At 44.4% G+C, this 26,722-nt stretch overlaps 1 protein-coding gene across 2 annotated transcripts in view; it reads right to left on the bottom strand.

The window, feature by feature from the left end:
- The window catches only part of LOC138282639 (carbonic anhydrase 2-like), a 116,641-nt gene that overhangs the window by 39,761 nt on the left and 50,158 nt on the right, over positions 1 to 26,722 (bottom strand). For both annotated transcript variants that reach the window (XM_069220433.1, XM_069220432.1), the window contains exon 4: positions 12,220 to 12,338. In XM_069220433.1, coding sequence (XP_069076534.1) covers positions 12,220 to 12,338 — 119 coding nt within the window. The remainder of the gene's footprint in view (positions 1 to 12,219; positions 12,339 to 26,722) is intronic.

Genomic DNA, 26,722 nt, shown 5'->3' with positions numbered 1-26,722 from the left:
CAAAACAGTAGTGTACACTTAATTACTGTATGTCAAGCACAAATACAAGTCCAATCCCGACCGCTGGTCACCAATGTTAGAAATGGGGTCTTTGGTTGACAGTCAGGTTACCCCCTGTTCAAGCAAGGACCCTCACTCTAGTTAGGATAAAAGAGAATCACCCTCAGCTAACCCCTGCTTACCCCCTTGGTAGCTTGGCAGAGCAGTAGGCTTAACCTCAGAGTGCTGGGCGTAAAGTATTTGTACCAACACACACAGTAACTTAATGAAAACACTACAAAATGACACTACACCAGCTTAGAAAAATAGGAAATATTTATCTAGACAAAACAAGACCAAAACGACAAAAATCCAACATACACAAGTCAAGTTATGATTTTTTTAAGGTTTAAAATAAAAAGAGTCTTTAGGTAGTTGTAACAACACACTAGCGCTGCTAGCGTGTAAATGTACCTGGTTTGCGTCAAAAATAACCCCGCACGGGCGGTGTGCGTCGAAAGTAACCCTGCACGGCTGTGTGCGTCGAAAACAACTCGGCACGGCGGTGCGCGTTGAAAAAGCCAGCCACACGACGATCCGAAAGTCCCGCGGCGCAGGGTGCGATCTCTCAGCCTCCGTCAGCGATGCTGCGCGTCGTTTCTCCTGCTCCGGGCGTCGGTTTTTCGGTCGCGTTTCCTGCGGCGTCGTTTCTCAGCTGCGGAACCGGCGTCGCGTCGTTTTCTCAGCCGCGATCGGATTTGCGTCGATCTTTTCTCCGCACGGTGCTCGGTGCGTGTGTTTTTGTCCTTAGGCTGCCAGCCTCTCCTTTCAGGGTCCCAGGAACTGGAAGGGCACCACAGAGCAGAGTAGGGGTCTCTCCAGAGACTCCAGGTGCTGGCAGGAAGAAGTCTTTGCTATCCCTGAGACTTCAACAACAGGAGGCAAGCTCTACATCAAGCCCTTGGAGATTTCTTCTTCAAGATGGAAGGCACACAAAGTCCAGTCTTTGCCCTCTTACTCTGGCAGAAGCAGCACTGCAGGAAAGCTCCACAAAGCACAGTCACAGGCAGGGCAGCACTTGTTCCTCAGCGATCAGCTCTTCTCCAGGCAGAGGTTCCCCTTGATTCCAGAAGTGTTTCTAAAGTTTGTAAGTTTGGGTGCCCTTCTTATACCCATTTTAGTCTTTGAAGTCACCTTTCTTCAAAGGGGACTAACACCTTCTTGTGAAATCCTGCCTTGCCCAGGCAAGGCCTCAGACACACACCAGGGGGCTGGAGACAGCATTGTCAGAGGCAGGCACAGTCCTTTCAGATGAGAGTGACCACTCCACCCCTCCCTCCTAGCAGAGATGGCTAATCAGGAAATGCAGATCACACCCCAGCTCCCTTTGTGTCACTGTCTGGTGTGAGGTGAAAAACAACCCAACTGTCAAACTGACCCAGACAGGGAATCCACAAACAAGGCAGAGTCACAGAATGGTTTAAGCAAGAAAATGCTCACTTTCTAAAAGTGGCATTTCCAACCTCACAATCTTAAAATCAACTTTACTAAAAGATGTATTTTTAAATTGTGAGTTCAGGGATCCCAAACTCCACATGTCCATCTACTCTCTAGGGGAATCTACACTTTAATCATATTTAAAGGTAACCCCCATATTATCCTATGAGAGAGAGACAGACCTTGCAACAGTGAAAACGAAATTGGCAGTATTTCACTGTCAGGACATATAAACCACATTACTATATGTCCTACCTTATCCATACACTGCACCCTGCCCTTGGGGCTACCTAGGGCATACCTTAGGGGTGCCTTACATGTAAGGAAAGGGAAGGTTTAGGCCTGGCAAGTGGGTACACTTGCCAAGTCGAATTTACAGTGTAAAAATACACATACAGACACTGCAGTGGCAGGTCTGAGACATGATTACAGAGCTACTTATGTGGGGGGCACAACCAGTGCTGCAGGCCCACTCGTAGCATTTGATTTACAGGCCCTGGCACCTCTAGTGCACCTTACTAGGGACTTACTAGTAAATCAAATATGCCAATCATGGATAAACCACTTACATACAATTTAAACAGGAGAGCATATGCACTTTAGCACTGATTAGCAGTGGTAAAGTGCTCAGAGTTGAAAAGCCAACAGCAACATGTCAGAAAAACATAGGAGGCAGGAGGCGAAAAAGACTGGGGATGACCCTGCATAAGCAAAAGTCCAACACTAACACTAAGGGCCAGATGTAGCAAACCATTTGCGACTCGCAAACGGCGAAAATCGCCATTTGCGAGTCGCAAACGTGGGTTTGCTGTGCAGAAATGCATTTTGGGAGTCGGAACCGACTCGCAAAATGCATTTCCGACTCTCAAATAGGAAGGGGAGTTCCCTTCCTATTTGCAACTCGCAGTGGTATGCAATTCCATTTGCGACCGCGTATGTGGTCGCAAATGGAGTCGCAATTACCATCCACTTGAAGTGGATGGTAACCCACTCGCAAACTGGAAGGGGTCCCCATGGGACCCCTTCCCCTTTGTGAGTGGACCCACCAATATTTTTTCAGAGTAGGCAGTGGTCCAAGGGACCACTACCTGCCCTGAAAAAATCCGAAACAAAAGGTTTCGTTTTTTTTTTTAAGTGCAGCTCGTTTTCCTTTAAGGAAAACGGGCTACACTTGAAAAAAAAAAAACTGCTTTATTTAAAAGCAGTCACGGACATGGAGGTCTGCTGTTCCCAGTAGGCCTCCATCCCCGTGAGTGCCCATAGTCGCTATGGGGCCACAATTTGCGACCCACCTCATAAATATTAATGAGGTGGGTCTTTGCGACCCCATAGCGACTCGCAGACGGTGTCTGAGACACCGTTCTGCATTGCAAATTGCGAGTTGAAATTTGCGAGTCGCTCGGACTCGCAAATTGCAACTCGCAATTTGCAAAGTTACTACATCTGGCCCTAAGCCACCACATAAATTAACAATGAATATGGTTTGGATTTTTTGGTAACCAAGGAAAACATGGTTGTTCGTTCTCTGATCAGGTTATTTCAAAATTCATGTTATTCATCTCTTTTCTATGCATGACCAATAAAACGTGGATTCATTTTCAATGCTTTACAAACCCAGAAAAATAGCACAAAAATAACATAACATGGCGTAACACAGTATAACTTAACCAAACATATTGTTTCAAAAGCATCTGTCAGTCACATCTAGGTATAGTCGGCCTACATTTTAGGGAAGGTAATGACACAGGACATGCTTGTAGTTGTGTCAAACTAAAAGAGAGCAGTGGGAAGGAGAATGAATGGCTAGTACAAGGGGTGGGACTGTGGATCACCAATAGATGAGGGTTTCAAACAGTGTTTTTCTAGATTTACACTGAGATTTTTGTGGGGTTTTAATTATGGTGAGCTGTACTGCCTATATTTTTCTGGCCTTCTGAATTCTGCCCTACATTTCACGCACCCTGTTTAGTTTTCTTCATTGTAGGGATAGTTGTGTAAGTATATGCCAAGTACATGCTTTGAATGTTCTTGCTTTAGTTAACTGGACTTTGGTTATTGTTTATGCACCAAATTGGGTAGTCTTTAATTTATTTTTTAGCTATTTGAATTATGCTGCCTCTTATCAGTGACACACCATCACTTTGAAGCAAATGCCTTGTGCTTCGTCTACTGCCCACATATGTACTTTACTTAATGAAGTCACTGCTTTTAAATTTGCATTATCACTGCCCAATTGAGGCAGGAGTGTGAGTAATTTCCATAACCATATGTTCACAGTGAATAAGCACCCATAAAGAAGTGTCAGAGGAGTGGTGAGAGAAATACAAATTATTTGAGTTGGTAAGCACACCAAAAACAAATCAATTCTTGGGACATACTAGAATATCTATTTTTGGGGCCATATTCCATTATTTTCCATGCATAATTTTCAAGTGCCACAGCATCAAATATTTTACTAAAGTTATGTTCAAACATATTAGCAGTATTTCCCTGGTCCGGCTGTTTGTCACTGCTTATGAATGTAATTCTGACAAATTAATTGTCAATAGCCTCTAAATTACTTATCTCTATTTTTGCTTCTACTACGATAGAGTTTAAAGTATATTCTCTTCCTAGAGGATCATTTGTGTTGGGCAGAAAAAGCCATTTACATCCCTAGGTAGCACTTTATATGCCCTGCAAAGTACTGTGGATGTTTTGTAGTACATTGCAATGAACCAAGATTATCATATACCTGTCATCTTATTGTGAATATTTTCCCCAGAATATTACCGTTAGCGAACTCATTTTGGCCTGGATGTCTATTTACTTCAGTAAAGTTCATTGTATCTCATTGTAACATACTGCAACTCGTCCTAAAACAGAGCGTTTTATTTGCATGTTTTTCTAATACCTTAGGGAGAAGGATCAGCGTTCCTGTTCCTTTGTTACAAGAGTGATCTATGTTTCCAGGGTATTCTGGTGAACTTAGAGCACCCACACTTGGGTCCCTTGATCCTCAGCAACATGGTAACAAACTCAGGGGCGTAGCTTAGTCAGTTAGATTCAGAGGGCATGGAACAGAGATTCCCCATTCATCATTGTCCTTGAAATGGCAAAATGAATGAAAACAGTATTAAAGTTTTTTTTAACAGTTTTTATTGTTTTTTGGAAAATAAGAAACCTTATGCATACACACAGTGCATGTCAGCAACTTCACATACAATATTTTGACTTTGGCATGTATTGCACTGAGGTCAAACTGCGTAAATATAGCATCAATTACCAACATCCCGTACCTTAAGAAATCTGAGTATAGAGTTCAAATAATTTCCTATTTACTAACCCTGCCCAGCTCGTCATCCTTCAGAGTCGTCCCCTGATGTAATGTCCTCTTCAGGGAACCTTCCCAGTCAATAAGCTCAAAGCTGGACAGCTGCAGCCACTTCCCTATCAGTACGTGATATTTTCATGCAGCAATCCTCGGCTGCCCCCTATTTCAGAATGTCTCTGAGCCAGTCTGTGAACAGTGGTGTCCTAGTATTCATTCAGTCTCCTTTTGGCCACTAACAAAGCGAGTTGGGTTATTCTACAGTGAACCTTGCGTCCCCTGGGGCACTCCAGCACACCCAGGAGACAGACAAGTGGTGTCAGTGGGACATGCATTTCTGTGGCTAATTTGATACGTTCCACAACTTGTCCCCAATAAGCCTGAACCAAGGTACAGCTCCAAGCCAAAAGCAGGAAATTAGAATCAACCATACCGCATGGCGGGCAGGTGGCCTGTTTCGTGGGAACTATTTTATTTAGTCGTTGAGGGTTACATGTGTACGGTGTAGGTAGCGAAAAATGCAGATGTTTGAACCTATTATTACAGGATACTTTGCGAACCAACCCCAATGCTTTCTGCCAAGCTGCATCCGAGATAGGTACACCCAAATCCCTCTCCCACATGCCTCGTGTGGGGTGCCACATCAGATCGAATGACTTTGTAAAAGAGAGTTATTAGATGTCTCTCTTCTCCCAAGTCAATGAGCCCCTCCAAGCCCGCAGAAGATTTAGGAGCCACGGGGAATCCCATCCAGATCTCTCTTGCCACACTTTCCAATATAGCATACTGTAGAAAATTATGTGGACCTATCCAAAAGGTGTCTTGTGCTTCCTGGAAGGTGATAAAGGTGTCCCCTGGGTATAGGGACCCGGCCTCCATACATCCTTCCTCTCGCCACTATGCCATCGACATGATAGAGTCTATATTTCCAAAAAACTTCAAGTCCCAAATATGCAAGTTCCTACTAAAGAGAGCTATCTGTATGATGCTATGTACCACTTTCCTCCATATACTGGTCATGTGCATAACCAAGTATGATACCGGCGTGTCCGACCTCGCTCCCTGCATCAGCAACTGGAGTAGTCTATTGTTACCTAGTCCATCCACCAGTAAACGGTTCTCCCAGTTATCCGATGGGGCCAGCCATCTAGCAGCATGCTGCAAGTGCGCCACTTAATAGTAGAAGTGTATATCCAGGACTGCTAGACCCGCTTCTTCCATGTCCCTCTGCAAGATTGTTAGTGCTACATGGCTGCATCTGCCCACCCATATCAAAAAGATTAATATACTGTTCAATTCGTGGAAGAACCAGTATTCCTGGGGAAGTAAGAAATTCTGAACTAAATATAGGCAATGGGGGAGCAAAACCATCTTAGCTACTGCCAACCTTCCCATCCCTGGAAGCGGGAGACTGTTCCAGAATTTAACTGAGTTTTCTAGTCCCCTCAACACCCTGTCTACATTGTGTAGCCTATGCTGGCACTCCGTGTGTGTTACCCTGATCCCCAAATATCGAAAGCTTTCTAGTTTCCCATCTAAGTCCCACACTCGGCAGTTGCGTTCTTGGCTTCCCCACTGGGCCTCCTAAGGGAAATAGCGGCAACCTATGTTTGTTAATTCGGAGGCCCGAAACATTGCCAAACTCTTCCAATGACTGCATAAGGATGGGCACTGACTCCTCTGCTGTACGTTGATAGACCAGTGCGTCATCAGCATAGTGTGAGACTATATGGGTTGTGTCTCCTATTCCAATTCCCCATGGCACCAGTTCCACCCTTAGTAACAATGCAAGTGGCTCAATTGCTAAGAAAACAACAGGGGCGACAGAGGACACCCTTCTCCAGTGCTGTGCCCCACCAGCCAGGCATCTGAGGTCTCTCCCCCCCATTAATATGGACCGATGGGTCCGTGTATGAGAGGCTTATCCATGAGCAGAAAGTAGGGCCAAACCCCATACCCCATAGCACCGCCTTCAAGAAGGCCCACTCAACTGTAACAAATGCCTTTTCAAGGTCCAGTGAGACCAGCGGGCACTCTCTACCCATATCTTCTAAAGAAGTACATGTGTCAGTCTACGAAGATTGTGTGTGGTGCTGTGTGCTGGTATAAAACCAGATTGGACATCAAGCACTAATCCCTGAATCACACTGGTCAGTCTTGTTGCTAATATTTTACAGAGTATTTTAAGATTTTTGTTCAGCATGGTGAGAGGCGTATATACAGCAGGATCCAATAAGGCACCCCCTGGGCTCAGCATTAGGCATAGTCTGCAGGAGGATCCTGACCTGCCTTGCCTCTCGGTAGACCTCCAGCAGTTTGTCCCCCAATGTGGACGCAAAAGCTTTGTAGAACTCTGCTGGGAAGCCATTGTTTCCTTGTGATTTGGAAGTTGCAAGCGCTTTTATGGCGCTGTTCACCTCTTCTATAGATATGTCCTCTTCAAGGCTTTGGGCCTTTTCTCTACTCAAATAAAGGGAATCCTACCCATGCCAGGGATCCCTCTAGATATGCCTCATCAACCTGTGGTCCTGGTTCATACACTGTCCTAAAGTGTTCCTGCAATGCCAGCAAGATGTCGCACCCCCGGGACAGGAGTTGTCCCTGCTTATTATGAATAGCTAAAATAGGGGTCACCTCCTTCTCCCTACAAAGCAACCACAGGTCTGCTGGTTTCCCTCCTTCTCTAAGCAACTTCTGACTGTATGGCTTAAGTCCCGTTTTCTCCAGTGTATCCCAGTGCGTGTGGATTGCCCTGTGGGTCAATAGCATCTCTTCTTGTATTTCCGCTGTGTGTGGTACCTTCCTCTGAAGCTCAGCTAATCGGTCCTCTTTTGTTTTCAGGTCAGCCATGAGTGTTCTGCGTACCCCACTAATCTTGCCAATGCTTTTCCGTCTTACAACCGCTTTAAGGGCCTCCCTCTCGACCAACACAGTATTCATCGTTCGCCAATTTGTGGACATATAGGCCCACATTTTGAGAATGGCGGTAAATGCCGCCTACCGCTGGGGCGACGTCCACCAAAAGTCTGTCGCCGCGGCTAACATCCATCTGCCAAAATATTACCACAGCTGGATTTCTGCCACAAGAAGGGTGGAAATCTGGCTGTGGCCATGCTGGCGGATGGTGTTAAGGTGGCGCTGCTACAGCCAGCAGCGCCATGCCAGTAGACCACTGCCAGCCGTATTATGTCAGCGTCCCATCCCATCCCCTGCCGGAAGACCCCCTGGATGCAGGTAAGTCAGATTTCCAACATGGGAGGTGGGTGGGGGTGTTGTGTGTATGTGTGGGGATGTGTGCATGAATGTGTGGGTGTGTGCATGAATGCGAATGTTTGTGTAGTGTTCTTTGCATGTGTGTGTGTGTGCATGTGTGAGAATGCGTGTATGAATGGAAATGTGAATGCGTGTCTGTGTGTTAGTGTGAATGTGTGTACAGATGTATGTGTGAATGAATGGATGCATGCATGTATGAATGAGTGTTTGCTTGGGTGAGTGAATGTGTGAATTCATGGTGTGTGTCTGTAAGTGTGCTTGTATGAGGAATATTGGAAGAGGGGGAGCGTGGATGGAGAGGGGGTGGGGGCATCTGGGAGTGTTGGGGGGGGGGCGGATGGGGCTCCTACCAGTGACAGGGAACGAATTCCCTGTCACTGGTAGTGCCTACCACCATGGTTTTCATGGCTTTATGAACACCACAAAAACCATGGCGGTAGGCAGGGCTAAAATGCCGTGCAATAGAGGCTGGCGGGTTGGAGATTGTTATCTCTAGCCCGGCGGCTCCAATCACCATGGCAGTCAGTGTGGTATATTGGCGGATTGACTTCAGCCAACCTGCCAATGTCATAATGTGGCAGTATGTACCGCCAGCCTGTTGGTGGTACTAAAGCCACATTTACACTGACCACCGGGGTCATAATAACCCCCATAGTGTATTATAGCACTCCCAATCCTGATCTACAGGCTTTGTCGCTCAGCAGGTCTGATGGCATATGCCAAGGTTTCACTCCACGTGTCTTCTCACTCCAAACCAGCATCAGCGAGACAGGGGAGTGGTCAGACTGGTATCGTGCCATGTGCTTTAAGGCCTCTATTTAAACATTGTCCAGATCCCCCAGGAGGAAATGCTCCAATCGGCTAAATGTATTGTGTGTATCTGACCTGCAAGTGTATTCCCTGCCATCTGGGTGCAGCAAGCGCCACCCATCTAGCAGTCCCAGATTGCCAAATGCACTCTGTAAAGTACCAGTCATTTGGGGTTTGGTGCCAGTTCTGGGTGGATGACGATCCCAGTCCCTTATCTAACACACAATTAAAATCCCCAGCCCATATTATGGATGTCCCCACACTGTCCATCGGTAGATCTTGTAGTCTTACAAAGAACCCTCTGTCATTGATGTTTGGGGCATATGAGTTCAGAAACATAGTCTCTTCCCTATTCAGCATACCCTGCAGTAGGACGTACCTCTATTCCACATCTGATTCACTTCATGTGAGTCTGAACGGTACCCCAGGGCCACCCAGATAATTACCCCTCTGGTATATAAGGAATATGAGGTGGCATATAGCTGACCCCTCCATTTATTTTTCAATTTCAGGGGTCTCCTCTATTCCCAGATGCATCTCCTGTAGGCAGGCAATTTCGATCTTGTGTCGTCTGAGAAAAGCATGAACTCTATACTGTTTAGTATAACCCCGGAGCCCTCTGACGTTCCATGTTATTACATTATATGTTTCCGACATTGATCTGATGCTACTTGTCTTCCACTTCCTCCGCTGTCCCTGCTTCTGACTCTGACCCCTACTACCAAGTATTCCGCTGTTTCATGAGGTGCACTACAATGTAAACAAGCAAACCCCCTAACACGTTTGGTAACTTAAAACCATCTCCCCGGACATACAGTATAATAACAACATTTCTACTGCAAATCAAATGAATTCTTGTTGTCAGGATTTACAGCCTACCCACCCCTCCCAAAACAAACCTATCAAACAAAGAGGAGACTCTCCCCAGGCCAGCCCATTACAATGTGTCTCAATATTAGCAGCCTTATTTAGGTAATGCATTACTGACCAGGCTCTCCACTTCAGATTCTTCAACTAAGAGCATGTCTGCTACTGCCTGCGCTCAAAGCTATTGCCTGCACCCAATGCACACGCTGCATATTCTGTCCTATCACTCGGGGGCAGAGAGAAACACACCCTCCCCCAAAAATATTCTGCAGTTATTATATGATCAAAGTTATCAACACATCGTCTTCCACTCCGGATTCCATCTGGTCTATCAGTTCTTGGTTCATCGATGTAGTGGCAGGGGCGGCATCACCCTGGTCCAAAGTCACCAATCTCATGGTTCCGTCTGCCTGGATCTCTACTCTGCCATCTTTGGCCCCCGCAGGTGTCTACTATGTGAGTATCGAAGGAGAACCATCCGCGTCATGGCTCCCTCTTAGAGCCCGTCCATGCATCCTAGTTTTTCCCGCTGAAAGACGTTCCTTCTATACTTTGTCCCACATTTACAGCCATTGCCACACATCTTCAGGTGTCTCAAAAAAGCGTGTAGTGCCACCAGCAATGGCCTTCAGATGGGCCGAATATAGCAAAATATATCAGACACCCATATGCCTAAGCTTGGCCTTGACTTCTAAGAAGGTTTTAAGAGCTGTTTGCACTTTGATAGTATAATCTGGGTAAATCGAGATCTTGTGGTTCTCAAATTTAGCATTATCTGTGTCTATTGCCGCTCTTAGCACGCTGTCTCTGTCCTTATAATTCAAAATGCAAGAAATAATGTCCCTCGTGATGCGCCAGGTTGCGGCAGTACCACCAATGTCCGATGCGCCCTCTCAGCTGAAAACATGTGTGTGAGACCAACTGGTTTCAGAGTGTCTTGTATCCATGTTTCCACAAAATGCTCGACACGGGTCCCCTCCGCCCGCTCGGGGTATGCAGCAATCCTATGTTATTGCATCGGGCGCGTGCCTCTGAGTCTTCCACTCTAGCCTCCAATGCCCCAGAACGGGTCTCCGTTGTTGCTACTTGCTTTTTTAAGGTGGCCACCTCCGCCGGCAGTTGCTCAATAGAACCCTCAGCTACGTGAATTTTGTTGGATACCTTGCTTAGGTCAGTGCACAAGAGATTGACTTCTACGGCCACCATCTTGATCCTGCTTTCTAGCACCTGCCTTGATCCCTGGATAGCCTGCATCACTTCAGCCTGTGACAGCTCCCTAAGTTCTTCATTTTGTCCCCCTCGGCCAGAGGGATGATGTGAGGCATGCTGCAACACTGAGCTTGCAAATCAATGGGATACCAGTCACTATCCCTATCGCCTCCAGTGGCAGCGGGGTCAACACCACTGTCCGGTCTCAACCACCCACCACTCCTTCAGGTGTAGCAGGCACCCGCTCACCTTCTGCCGCCATGCCGATCGCCTCTGCTGATGCAATGTTCCCACGAGCTACCAGGTGCCAGATCACAAGAGCCTCCCTTGGTCCCGTTGCTGCTCAGCCAGGCCCGGCCTCTGATGGCCTACCCCCTGCTTGGCCGATCCGCGCGGCCCAGCACTCAGCCACGCACTGAGGCTGCGAACGGTCCGCCTCAGGCAAACCCCAGTGGCCCGGTCCAAAGCTCGATCTTCCTTAGCCCCTACGCGGGCCTCCAGTGCCACGGGGGGATTCTCCTCTGCCCGGTCCCGATCACAGTCCCACGTGGCTCATCCTCATCACTGGCCCCATTTCGACCGCCTCACCATTTCGATTGCCCGGGGCCATCACAGCATGTCCGCAACCAGCCCATATGTGCCCGACATTGTTGCCAGGCTTGAGATTGTGTTTTTTTGTCGGTGGTGCCTTTATGCTTCAGGATTGTGCAGAATAGTGCGAGGCCGGCTGGAAGCCTCTCAGGCGTGCATCTTGTCGGCCATCTTACATGGCCACGCCCCCCAGTATTAAAGTTACAAGGCTTCTCTGCACCACATAAGTCATTCCCTCTTTTGTTTATTCTTGGCCTGTTTTGTGTGAGAGGGAAGAGGAGGGGCGGCTGTATACAAGCTCTGAAAAGTTTCATAGAGACGTGTGTCTGTGATGTGAGGGCTGCTACTTTGAGTGGAAGCCCCACCACAGACACTGCTGGCATGACTGGAGACCCCTGCACTCAACTACACCAGAAATTATTTATTAGAGGGTGTCACACCCCAACCCTCCCACACACAGAGCTATACCCGTGAATAAATTATGCTGAAAATTAGCTTCAGCCAGTGAAAGTGTGGCCTATAGTTTTTTATTATTTTTATTCCTATACATTTTTCCTGGTCTTTGATCTCAGTCAAGTAATGTGTTCCAAAACGCATTTAACTACCTTGTAATGTCAGTGTTTAGTATTGTAAAACACAGTGCCACATCTTCTATGCATCAGATAATGTAGACAACGACATACCTCTGCAGCATACTTGTGGCCATTAATAGTGTGTTCAGATCCATGGTTGTCACAGTTCCCCCAATGAAAGTGAAATTGCTTCAGCCTGTATATTCCAACGAGTGCTCCGCCACTAATCACTGCAATTCCAGAGAAAATATATTTGTTTTAGTTTTGGACTATTTTTGACATCTGTGTTAATCTATATATTTAATACATTTATTCCCTCAGAAAAGTTATGTTCAGGATTTTCTTTTGAAGTAGTAGTATACATGAACAAGGCCCATTATGTGTGAACCAGAAAACCTGCTCGAACAAAACACAAGAGGATACATAACAATTGCCATTTGAAGACCAAAACAATTTTCAAGTTAATTAGATCGACATTCCAGAACTGGCCCTTCTTTGGATGGAAAAGGAAAGGCATGTTACAACAAATTGTGATACTTGGGGGACCACGGTCATGAAGGATGTCTTCTTTAGATCCAAGTAACCTACTTTGTCAACCTAAATAGCTCGTGCCCCCCTTCAGTGGGGCCAGATCTGTAAGAGCAGTCAGCAAGATCCCACACAACCATAATCTCTGCTTTAGTTAAATTACTTTTCAAGTAATGTCATCACGCAATCTTCACTTGCCTTCAGATAAGATGAGCAGGTTACTACCATTTAAGATTTTTTGCAGAGCCTTAAAGAGGAGCATCTTGTCATCTGTATACATCAGGATTCTTCAACAAGTAGCTTGTGAGCTACTGGTAGTTCTTCAGCTGCCTAAAAGTAGCTCTCCTGGGTCCAGTACTGCCTACTAAATTAGAAGGTTTTGCTTGACATGATTAATATATACATTTACCAAAATTGAAAAATGTTTTTATAAAACAAGGATGTGTGTACTTTCAGAACCAATAAGTTGAGGGTTAAATTTCCTAAGTGTATTTAAAGTGGATATTTGAGTGATAAATCAGGTGGTGATGGGGAGGTTTATTACTAAAATTATGACCTCAGGCCGGGGACATTTAAGCTATGACTGCTTTGTGTTACCTATATAAAGGCATTCCAAATTGACAAAGACTTCTTTTTACATTAATGCTGGCTACCTTGTCTGATGCAGAGGTGATCTCTGTGGTTACTTTTACATAGGGTGGCCACTAACAATCTTTTCTGATGTAATCACTATTTCAATGCAAATTATATTAATAGCTCTGAATGCTTTTTATTGATCAAAAGTAGCTCTCATAACAGAGAAGGCTGGAATCCCTGGTATAAATGTATACATCTATACCAAAAGAGTGGTCCAATTAGTAAGGGACATTTTGGAGGTATTAGTATCTGGGTAGATCCACGTGGAACCTTGCAAGTCAGTGGCCATTTAGCCATCAAATAAAAAATACTGATAAAAAGATATCGTTCCAAAACAAGGCTGAATATGAAATAACAATGTTGTGAAGCCTAGCTAGGAGAATGAATGTGGTTGACTCTTTCGAAAGCCATGGATAGATTATGTAAATTCATTGTTCTGACACTATCCACTTTCACCTCCAGGCTCAAATCATCTAGAATTGCAGTAAGGACTTATCTGCTACTATGAGTTGGACAGAAATCCGTCTGAACTGTTCTGCCTAGGGTGCTCATCTTTATGAAAGGTTGACGTTATATAATAGCCATCTGCTCAGTAGGTGAAGAGTTTAGAATTAAGATTGGCTCATAGTTTACGAAACCTTCTAGAAAAGAATGGGATTTTTTAGCAGAACAGCCACCAGTTCTAATCTAAGAGTCCCTGGGAACCTCCCACACGTTACAGAGAGGTTGATGCATTCTTTAAATAGACATGCCGCAGGTGGGGGCAGGGAGTAGCCAGGTCTTTAAAAGTAAAAGAGAACACAAACTAAGTGGCAAGCCTGATGTCTTGCTACTGGCAATCAGCTTGAGTATTGTGTAGTGTTCCACTATCACCACTTGACATGTTTTTGTAGAGCCACTGACAGGCCAGTAGTACTGAGAGCCTCCCAAAGTGAAGTCTCTGACTTCAGTAGGTGTATTGTACGCTGCTGTAAATTCTAGGTATAGCTGAGTTTGATTCATCAAGAAGTGACAGTACAGAAAACTACTCTACAGAGTTCTACACAGAATTTACAATTCAAACTAATTCACTCGTAGTGAAACACCGGAATCCAATGAAAAGCTAACCACCCACAGGAAAAGTTATATATTTACAGGCTCCAAATGACAATCTCATGACTGAACGGGATCTCTTCTGAAAAAGCAACAGTTTACTTTTTGAGCCACAACACCCTCAGTCGTTCTCATTGTAGATACCTTTCAGTTTTGTTTTTCAATTATATATATTCTTCGGAATCAGACAGAAGGTGATGGAGCACTTTACATGTCACCAGTTACATTACACATGGACTCATTCATGTTTTTTTGTGTTTCATGTGCTAATTTAAGTTTTTTGCCCAGAATCACAGGACGCTGGGCCGACACCAAGACTCCAACCCGGTCCCAAACTTGGCAGCTCTGGGAGTTAACCAATTCCCCTCCAATTGCTGAAGCAATCTCATAAGTAAATCTTTGTGTAACATGGCAGGTCCTGAAATAGCCATGATAGCTGTGTGTGAATGTTTGTTTGTAGTCAAAGGAAATCAAACTTGTATTTGCTTTCTGTTCATACAGGCAGGCAGAACGACATTCCATGTGCATAGAATCACATCAAAATCATAGTAAAAAGGAGGTTACCTTCATTCACGGAGTTCTAAACAAAAATGCTTTCTAACCATGCCCTCTGAAGAGGGTGCTTAATAAGAATGATACACAGGACCAGCACAGAGGAAACTGAAGGAGGGGGAGGGCGCTCCTGCTGTAAAGCATTTTCCAATTCCCATATTTCACCTTCGATGACCTTGCATGACCAATCTTCCAAACAGCTTGCCTGAACTGAGGACCACATGATATTGGCAATGTGAGATGGCCAAATGGAAACCATTAATTTAAACTGACATCTGTCGCCTGCAGTGGCTAGTTACAGAGGGAAACGGCAATCAGTTCTGATCATTAATGTGTAGGGATGAAAAGTAATCAACTGCTATATGACTACGCCTGTAAATAAGATGCATTGTGTGCCCAGTGTGCAACGTGTGCTAAAGCTGGCCTGCGGTTTGTGGTGAGCTATCACTTTAAATTTTATATTTCCAGTCGCAGAAATTATGGCAAAAAATATATTTATATCAACTACCTATGCACTTGAATACTACTTAATTAAGCCACATTAACTCAGAGGCATATTTATATATCTGCGATGAGAGGTCGTTTGTCGTTTTCTGTTTATTGATGCAAACAGAGATCTATAGGTAATGAGTCCTTTCTAGCACGTGAGAGATGTCCGATTTATTGTACATTGCCCTACATTGAATGCCTCCGTCTCTTGCACAGCCGTCACTCAAAGTCATCTACACCATCCATCCGCCGGCCTTGCAAAATGCCGCGGTACTGCACATTCAGTTGTGCCCTTAGTTGCAGGGTCGGCTGCGCCTTGCTCACCGACTTGACAGCTAAAGAGTTCGCAAGACGCAGCAGGTTTACGCCCGGAAGTAATTAGGGCTGGCGTCTACTGAGAGGCTGCTCAATCCCATTACAGGCATTGACTGCCCAGGAGCAGGCTCGGTGCAGGAGGGCGCCTGTCGAAGGACGGAGCGCATGTTCCTGGGGCTCATCGCATTACGTTGTTTCTATCAGGTGTTCTTATGTTGTGGAATTCACGCACCGTATTACCACATGATAAAGGCGTCGCCTTTTTTAATAAAAGAAAGCTCTGCTCACTGCTTACGACCTGAAACACCGCGGGGAGGGCTTGGTCCACTCTACCTCCGTGACTCAACGGAAACAGGTTTGGCCTCTCTGTAAGATGCGCCCAGGACTCACGGAGCGCAGAGTGGGAGAGTATTTGCTTTACAGCAATGCTCTCGGTGCAATACGTGTACAAGAAACAGCATGTTTCACAATAAGCTGAGTTAATTCTCGTAGTTCGATAAAAGTGCACTTAGAAAGGACGTTGTCACGTGAGAGGGACGGGTTAGTAAGTTACAGTTGCGCTACTTTCCAGAGCAAAGCATTTATGAATACTACTAAAGGAGTACTTTGTGAATTGACACCGAACCGTCCAACACACTATTCGCAAAACTGATGGTGCTAATAATATATGAATATGACCCGAATATTCCCAATTTAGGTGTTTTGAGGATTATTTGTACCAGCAGTAAACGTATTATTGAAGTGCTGTGTCGCATACTCTCTAACATGCCTTCATTAATTGTCCTCGTTTAAGGATGTAAATATAGTGAATGCCAGCAGAGAGACTGAAATGCAAAGTTTACCGTTGGTGTGAGGGCATGTCATTGAGAACAGCAAGTAATGTCTGATGATTTAATACCGTTTTTGAGAGATCTTTAATGCACATCTGGGACAGAAAAGAAGAGAAAGTGAAAATAGATATATTACCTAAGATTGGCACCTGCAGCCAGCAATGCTGTTGGCAGGGCATTCATCAGAAAAGGGAAGAAAACAGGAGGAGATTAACATGAAAGAATGAGAAGAAGAGCAATCTTTCCTGAGCCTCATTTTAAACTAAAAGATGTTATGTACAGCCTAGGTGCAAATGAGATACAGAGAGGCGTATCAGATGTTCATTATATTTATATGCGATATATTTATATACAATAGGGAAAAATCAAATAGTGTGTGGTTATCCTAAAAATCTGGCATGTAACTTGCCACCGTGAATCATTGTTGGACAACTGAGTGTCTGCATTCCATGTGAGTACTCCTGAGTAACTCAAATTGTATTAAATAAATCATATGTTCTTCTGCGGTTATAGATGCATCGGCCTTGTTCCATGGTACATGGCAACCTATGACAATGTTTGTAGACTAGGATGATGCTGTTCAAATTCAGCCAGTCTCCTGCAAAAGGCACAAAATGTTTCCTGTAGTAGCACTGATTTCAGTTGTAAATAGTGAATTAATCTTCCATTACAGCTTTCTTTAAAAGTTATCTAAACTATTTTTACTATTATGTTCAAGCTTTGATATTCGTTCAAATTTCCTGTGCCTACCTTCACACTATTTTTGCTCTGTACATTTCACACTTATGTAACACTTCTTCGGGAGAAAAATATTTAAAAAACTGTGTTTATGTTTCATATGCACTTTCCATTTCTAATGCAGGAATAGCTCAAGCCACCAGGTTAAAATTGAATTTGCTTGCTTAGGGTGATTTTGTGGCTCTACCTAACTTGTTTTGTTGGACTAAATTGATATTATCTTCCGTAAATAAGATAGCACTACTGTGTTTTAAAGAACTATTGAAATTTGATTTACAATGGGTAAAAAACACATATTTGTGCCACAAGAGGAAGTTACAGTCTGAAAATTATTTAATTTAGAAATACGCTGAAGTGTTCTAAATCGGATCTCAAAATAAACATTATTCATGTTTCGAAATAAAGGGATTGTCGCTATGTAGATGTAAAGCAGTCAGTTGCCTTGCTTAGTCACAGATGGATTGAGAAAAATAAAAAAAATACATACGTAGGCAACCTAACGATGCTTGTATTGACTATAGAATATTTACATTTTCAATTGGCCTCAAGCCGTATTTTTCCAGTACTTGTACAACTAATCAATTTCACCTTAAATGAGATTTGTGTTGGTGCCTATTGGGAGGGCAATTCAATTGAGAATACTTTATTATAGTGTGTTCTCTTAGTAAGCCTGTGTTGGTGTTTTCTAGAGCTAGTCTTTTGATGGGGTCTGCGCTGCTGTTGGTAATTTTTAGGGTTGAGCCTGCGTATCGCTTGCGAGACGCTATAGTAGTTAAAAAAGGGCTCGGAGCCCCGCCCATGTTACGTCAGTGTCTTTCATTGGTTCGTGGGCTTGCCTTTTAAAATCTGCTTTCTTTCATTAGTGGAAGGCATGCATACGTCATGCCTTTTCCGGTGGTTAGCCCCCCTCGAGCGCAGCGACCTAGTACTGAAAACATACGAGGCTCGCTGTTTTCTGTCCGGTTTGTGGACTACTTTTTCTCTTTTTTCACAGCGTGATCTCGCTTGTTTAGCAGCCCGATCGCTCTCTTTTTTTCCATTTAATGAGGTAAGAAAAGTCCGGTTGGGAGTTTACAACTGCTAATAGCTCTAACTCGGAGAAATGCAAGACCTGTTGCATTGCAAATGCTTGTTTAACCTAAGTTCATACATTGAAAATTCTGTTTAGCCTTTGATACTATATTACAGTAGTATTTTCACAGTATTATACAGTTTTAATGTAATTTGTTTTAAACAGACTAAGGTCTCAGTAAACGTATTATTCATTCATTCATTCATTCATTTCACTCTGTCTCAGTGCCTGATCTTTCCACACAGTGTCTCGAAGAGCTACAACTGGATCTTTCACAGATTGTAGGGGAGGTTGTGTCTTTCAGACATGCTAGGACCACAGTTTCAGAATTATTTTACTAACCATGTATCAATCATAATTTGCGAATTGTGTTCAGCGTATGCTACTCTATGTGTGTGCTTTTGTGTCTTTCAATATAAACCTTCAGATATATCCTTGTGTGCTCTCTTTTCCCGTTGGTTTGCATGAGCATTTACTATTCATGAGCTGTTGGACACCCAACTTAGTCTGTCCATTAGCATCCCGTTCTTCCGATGTGCTGCTTTGAGCATGGGAAGTTGACAGTGGTCGTTTCGCCTAACATGATGTACCGGCCCTTGTCGGCTGTCAGTTTCAAGAGAGCTTCAGTTATGGTGCTGTGCCAATACCAGTCTGCACTGCCAACAGCCTGAGTGGCTGTTCTGCTGTAGACAATACCATGAATGTGCTATTTCTGGATAGCCTACATAAAAATGTCAAACTTCTTCATTTACAGGACTGCCTCAAGCATAATATCATAATTGGAGAACAAATAGCTAAGCTGTGAAGATAGCATCTGCGAGAATGAACAGACATCACTTTTGATTAAAGTGGTCTATTCCTTAAATACAGCATGAAATGGGTGAGTCATGGAACAATGTGAGAAAGAGTGATCCACGTGGTCTTATCTTAGAATCAGGCGCTAATGCTTCTAGAAAAGGACCTTATATTTACATAAAAATTACTTTTCTTCTTGAGGATGCCTCCAGAACATAAGCAAGAGTAGTTTTGACCCTATTAACATAATGCTGGTATACATTATACCATAGCAAACATTTTCTACCAGTGGTGGAGAACAATGTAATGGTAGAAAAAATGTTTTGAAAGTGTTTTGTTCCGAAACTCTTCATAGGTTCAGTGTAGACCAATAAAAGGACGTCTCTAGGACGTTTAAGTTCCAGATAGTGGACACGAGAGTAGATTATGGAAGGGGGAAAGGTGGGTGTGGTGTGAAGAGATCCTAACTAGTAAAAATGCAGGACTGCAAGGTGTTAGACTAAATACGAAATGCACTGAATATATAGATGCCAAGGTTTCAGATTCCTATGTGTGACATTTTTATAATTTCAGTGAAATTATGAGTGACATTTCAACAACTACGAGTGACACTTTCTCACGAGCAAATCAAGCAATGACGGTGAGCAAAACATATAGGCCCTCATTACCACTTCGGCGGTCTTTTTCAAAGACCGCCAAAGCCGCTGCAGTCAATAGGCGACTAGTGCTGACGGTCTGCTGACAGCCATATTAGGAGACCTGAAAGGATTTCGGCCATTTACGGGCAGAAATCCGACTCTGTCGGTGAAGAGACTGTTCCACCACCAGCACCGGCACGGCAACAAGACACCACCAGTCATATTACGATACATAATATGGCGTGGCAGAGTCCTGTCTGTGGTGTGGTGCTGGCAGTGGAAAACGACAGGACCCATCCCCTCCCAGACGACCACCTCACCAGAAAAGGTAAGTTGATCATCTGAAGGGGGGGGGTGGGTGTTAGGTGCATGTGTGTGTGTGTGTGTATGAGTGCCTGAATGGATATGCGTGTGTGTATGTATGTGTTCGTGGAGGCTGTGTGTGTCTGCATGTATGCAGAGGGGAGGGGGGTGTGTCTGGGTGTGAGATCGTGTGTGTTTGTTTGCAGAGGGGTCGGGGTATCTGTCTGATTGCGTGTATGTGTGCAAATGGGGTGTCTGAGTGCATATTTGTGAGCGAGCGAGTGGAGGTGTCTGGATGTATGCTTGCAGTTGGGGTATGTGTCTGCATGTATGCGCAGGGGAGGTGTGTGTGTCAGGGTGTGAGTGAGTAGGGTTGTGTATTGGGATGCATGTGAGTTAGGGTCTGTGCACAAGTCTGCGAGTGAGGGTGTGTGTGCAAGTGTGCAGATGCAGTGGGGGGAGTATGTGAATGTATGCGTGCGTTGAGGGGGTGAGGGTGGGCATGAATGTGGAGGGGCTGTGAATGATTCTGGAGGGAGGTGCATGCGTGAGTGCAAATGGTGTGTGTCAGTGTGAGAGCGGGTGGGGGTATTTGTATTGATATGTGCAGTTGGGTGGGGGTGTGTGCAAGTGTGTGGACGGGTGGGGGGTGCATGGAGGTGTGTGGATGGGTGGGTGGTGCATGGAGGTATGTGGACGTGAGGGTGTATGTGTGCGTTTCTGTCAGTGTTTTTGTGGCAGGGCAACTGCCTTAAAAACCCTGGCGGTTTGCTGCCTCATAATGCGGGCGGCGGCCTGAGGCCTTTCCCCAGCCCAGAGGTGCTCTCCGCAGGCCGTGACGGTGTGACCGCACCAGTGGGCTGGGTGGCATTGTGGCAGTTTGGCTTCAGCCAAACCCTGCAACTTGTAATGCAGTGATCTTTACCGCTGGGTCCATGGCGGTAAGACCGCCGCTGTGAGGTTGGCGGTCTGATGACCCCCAGCCTTGTAATGAGGGACATAAATATAAAAAATTACACCTATTTGAGCAACGAGAAACTCTATGAAGATCTTAAAACTGCTGCAAAGTATCAACATTTCAAAAAGACATCTCAGTCACTATTCTATAGAAATGGTCACTAATAGTTGAGTGAGCTCCCGCCCGGTCCAGCACTCGATGGCGTCCACTAACTGTAAGTTCACACTTTACTACAGTTCTGTAACAGGTGCAATGCACCACAGTGGCTCTACGTCTTGAGTCACCCCTGTCCCTAATCCCATAGCTGCCAAGTTTTCACATGGCTTTTTACTGACATTTCCATGGTTTCACTTCAGATAAAGTGACATTCAGTTGCCAAATATGTGACACTTTTTCATGAGTAACACCAAGCAATGACGTGCATGGCGTGAGTTGAATATCAGAAAGGACACCCTTTTGAACAATGAGAAGTTCTAAAAAAATATCTGGAAACTGCTGCAAAACACCTGAAATGGAAGGTCATTAACCTACAACCCCTTTCACGATGAAGTCTGTAATATTGCTGAATACTCATGTGGTATTGATAGGTGCTGTCACTTTTGTGTAGTACCCATTGCTTTGTGGTACAAAAAGAATAAAAAGTAGAAATAATATTTCCATTAAAGATCTCTCTACCGATAGATTTTTATTTACATTTTGGGACACAGTAATAGGAACATTGGTAAGTAGGTGGAGCTGTGGATGTAACTTTGCTACCATCAGATTGAACCAGATGTTTGCATGTGTAATCTATTATTTGGTGTCATTGGTGGTCCACTGCTCTAAGCCTGTGTCAGCAAAAGCAGGGTGACAGGCTGAAGTTCAGTTACCTCAGTACCACTCACGTGTTGTGGGTATCAGCTGGGGAGCCAAATAGACTCCCAGACCTGGCTTTACCTGGTCTGAGGGCATGTGCGCCTGGCCACCTTTGAAGGATGTGTGTCTGTAAGTGTAGGGTCAACCCTCTGTGAAGCATCCCAAGGACACTACAGACTACTTGTAGTACCAGTAGTTCTCCAAAGAAAGAGCCTCACACACTTAATTTTACCAGTGACCACCTAGGCACTTTTAAATGTGTTTCAGAGGTAATTCATGTATAATACTTAACATATACAGAATGTCATGTTACAAATAAATAATACAACTTTGTTTCCAGTCCTGTTTAGTATCAGCTCGGGCCTTTGCAGACTCTGAACAACAACTAATGACCAGTATTTTTCTCTTGGAAAGGTATCAACTCTAAGAACACTCACCTGGCAGCTGCATTCCAACAATGGGTGTGTGACTCCAAGATGAGTGCTTCACTGGCTAGCTTTGTTTACAGGTTTGAGATACATTTCTTGGGGCTTCAGCTGGGGAGGAGGGTGAAGGTCTCCAGCTACAATGTAAAGGTGTGACTGAGCACACGGAGAGCGACGGGCACCTCTCCTCAAGAGTTCCTCGCTCTGGCTCACAGAAGTGTTTGCTTCTTACAGGACCCCCTGCTTGATGTTTTACACCCCCTCTTCCCATCCCGAGCAGCAGCAATGGCAAGGCTGGTACACATGTAAAACATCCTGCCAGCCCTGCGAGTCATGTGCGCTCACAACACTGTGAAGGTCGGTCAGCACACACAGAGTGTGCGATCCGTGTGGACTATAGCACGCCAGTCTCACATTTGCCTGCAGCCCGCACCGCTACAAGGAAAATAATGTTTAATTTGCCCACCACTCAGTTCATAGTTGTAGTCAGTAGTTCAGTTCGTGCTGTGGAGCGCATTATTAAGTAATTCTGCGGAGATGTATTTGGCAAGAACTTTAACATTTGCTACTAAAAGATACACATGAAGGTAACAAAGTACCGTAAGAGACAGGGAAAGCTTGCAGACTGGAAGACGCACTGAACGTGCTGCTGTAACCTGCTTTTGAGATCAAGCAAAAGTGTCTGTCCTCGTTTCCCAACAGAGCCTGGAAAAAAAAGCGAAAACAAGCCACAGCCACAGCCACAAAAGGACCGCGCACTAGGCTTCTGCTGCTTTGGTGATTGGAGCGCGGCTCTTCCTAGCATCTCGACTTGTGCCAAGCTGTGCAAGCAGAGTGTCAGGAGGCGCTATAAATGTGTGACATGCATTTAGTGCGGTGATGGGGACCACCACACTAATTTGCGTAAGTTTAATGCCTGATGCGTGGTACTTGGCAGGGCTGTGAATACTATGTCTCAGGTAAAGCGAGCATTCAGGCCAACACAAACATTGTTCTATGCTTTGTGGAAAACTTGCTTTGTCTGAGCGTTCATTTACTGTTCTATCTGTCAGGAAAGAAATTTCACAATGAAAAACCACTGCAAAATAACCACAGAATACTATGAAATGACACATAATTCGACTTGTGGCGATTGTATTCTCTGCATGGTGAACATATTTTGATTTGTGATCCAAAATAAATAATCTTTAAAAAATATTATAATATTATCTAAGACTGAAAAGAGAACAGAACAGAGAAATCATGGGTATACAAACAATTATTTTTCATTCTCGTTTTCCAAAATTTCCAATTTTCATACTTCATGAAGTATTTCATAATTTTTCCTAAATATATCTCTCTCTAAAGCAAGACAAATAACACTTGCAAATTCTATGTGCAATTTACTAAGAGTTGTGCGGATGCTTGGAAAACTCTGTACACATTTTGTGTTGTGCCTGTCTGCTTTTCTAAAGGTAAGTAACTCGACAGAATACTTTGCATCACTTCATGCAGCTTTGCGTCCCATGAGTTCCCACACCAAACCTGAGTGTACTATTCCCCATAGTTAAAAAAAAACCGGAATGCACCAATGAACATTTCAGAAAAAAATGTATGCGTATCCAGAAGCTGACAGAGAAATTTCAGATTTTAAAACATAACACTGCTTAATCTTCGAGATCATAACTTGATGCCAGAATCCTATATTTTGCTGTACTGCGTATGATGTTAATTTTGGTTTACAGAAGCGTAACTGTCTGTTGCAATGATACTTGTTACTTTTAGCTTGCAACTGGTTGTAGTGTGTCAACGGCCACTTACATTATCTGAGCACCATAACTACAGGGTGTGGACTCATACCTAATCTTCTTTCCTTTGATAAATCTCTCAAAAGTACTTAGCTGTCCGCTTTCACAAATATTACCAAACCTTCTACCACTAGTTACATTCACCTGCTCATAAAATCCTATCCAAACACCATAGAAAATCTGAATATAGAATGTGTTTAACTAGTGTCCCTAGTATGCTGTCACCAGGGTCCTAGAAGTCAACCAAGGAGCCCAACATTGGGAGTCATTGACTCCTGGTCAAACTGAGTTCTAAGAGCAAGGCCTTTCGTTTGAAGTTTTACGCCTTGCTGGGAGTCTTAATCCCTGAAATCTAAGGTTGTCTGCGCTGCACATGGAGGAGCTGCTTGTAAGGACAAGAAGGCAACGGTGATAGCAAGAAAATACATTTATGGTAGGTAGTGCATAGGTTCGGACGTATCTCCCAGGTCCTGGAATATTCTCGCCCACAAAGTCAAGTAAATAAATTTATCCTTGGTCTTGAGGAAGGTAGTAAAAACTGAACTGTTTGTAAAGGCCTTTGGGGGAAATTCAATCATTGGGGTGCTGCAACTGTCTGAGGTTTTAGGGCCAGATGTACCAAAGGATTTTACCCATTCTGTGTCTATGGGAAAAAGCTTTCGTACATATGGCGCTTAGTGCCTGTTTGCTGCAACAGCTCAGCACTCTTTGGGATTTTGGTGAGGGGCGTTGTATTAAAGATCCTAAATGAATAAATAAATAACCCTTTTGATAACATCTCTACTATCATTATTCACATGCAGTCAACACTGCAGTTTAAAAAAAAAAAAACTGATGATGATGATGTATTTACATTTGTTTCCTACCGCACATGCAAATAAAAACATCTGTCATCGGGCACAGAGCGTACACACTTGCCAAGACAAAAAATCATGAAGTGATCAACGCATCGCTCACAGTTAGTGCAACCATTAGCACATACAGTAAAAACATGAAGACCCTTACGCATATATCTGTTATAGAATGATGCTGATGTAGCTCAGTTCAATATCCTATTGAAATTGAACCAGCTGCCGCCTTCTCTTGCACAAGCGACCAACTGTGAATGTTTCTGTAAACATAGCCCTGGGTGTTACTGTTTCTGACACTCTACTTTGAACATAACCATCATCATCTTAGGGGATAAAAAGAGGTTGATGTGCCCCCCTTGAGATCTTTAGGAGGAATGAGGCCACATCCTAAGGAACAGTATGCATCTGCCATTCCTTCATTGTAGCGTGTCTTTGCTCTCCAGTATTCATATCTCTGTACAATAGTTAGCACTGAAGCTATTCCACAAGGTATATGGGAATGAAGTGTGCCACAATTATATGACTGTGCAGAAAAGTTTCACACAATATATGTTCATATGGACAGAATATAGCTGAAAACAGTACCAGCGGTACCATGTGTACATTTTAGATCAGGAAAAGCAAAAACAAAAGACAGCGCTTATAAACTAGGCTAAAAAAAAATGAAGTTTGGCTTTGCTTTTTGCACACATATTAAGGATAAAAAGTGTTCTCTGGTGTCTAAGTTCATTGTCACCTTTGGAGGCAAGGGAGAGCAGTATCAAACGGTCCCAAAAGTGATTAGCGCTTTGATGCGATGGAAGTTAAAGAAAGATGTCATGGATAAATGAAACACTCCAGAAAGCTTTGAGTGGATGGCAACAATAGGCACCAGGGGAATGTGGTGTTGCAGTGGGGAAACAACCCAAACCACAACTCCAGAAGAACGAAGTCGTGAACAACGAAAACGGAACAACGCTCTTGTTAACCACTACTTTGTTCTTTTATGCCTTAACCACGCATGTGCTGAACAACGCACATGCGTGGTTAAGGCACAGAAGAAGGGAGTCGGCTTCTGAGGAGGACGCGGTCAGGTAAGTGGGGCTGGGGCTGTTTTAGGGGTCGGGTTGGGGTATTTTTAGCTTTTAAGGTTGGAGGTTAGGGTAGGTTAGGTTTTAGGGGGGTGAGGGGCCATGGTAGTTTTAAGGGCAGGGTGGGGGGTTAGGGTATTTTTTGTTTTTAGGGGCTGGGGTGGGGATAGTTTAGGTTTTAGGGGGTGGGGGTTCAGGGTATTTTTAGTTTTTATGGGCAGGGGTGGGGGGTCGGGGTAGTTTAGGTTTTAGGGGGGTCATTGTAGTTTTAGGAGCAGGGGTGAGGGGTTGGGGTATTTTTTGTTTTAAAGGGCGGGGTGGGGGATCGGGTAGTTTATGTTTTAGGAGGGTGGGGGGTCACTGTAGTTTTAGGGGAGGGGTGGGTATGTTGGGTTATTTTTAGTTTTTAGGGTAGTTTTAGGGGCGGGTGGGGGTTTGGGGTATTTTTAGTTTTTGGGAGCAGGGGTAGGGGGTCAGGGTAGTTTAGGTTTTAATGGGGGTGGGGGAGTCACAGTAGTTTTAGGGTTGGGGTGGTGGGTCAGGGTATTTTATCATTTTTAGGAGTAGTTTTAGGGGTGGGGGTAGGGGTAGTTTAGGTTTTAAGGGTCTGGGGGTCACTGTAGTTTTAGGGGCGGTGGTGGGGGGTCGGGGTATTTTTAGGGGGTGGAGGGTCTCAGTAG

Source organism: Pleurodeles waltl, chromosome 2_2 (genome assembly GCF_031143425.1).
Source record: "Pleurodeles waltl isolate 20211129_DDA chromosome 2_2, aPleWal1.hap1.20221129, whole genome shotgun sequence".
NCBI lineage: Eukaryota > Metazoa > Chordata > Amphibia > Caudata > Salamandridae > Pleurodeles > Pleurodeles waltl.
The sequence above is the reverse complement of the archived record's forward strand: the minus strand, read 5'-3'. Positions and strand labels throughout refer to the sequence as shown.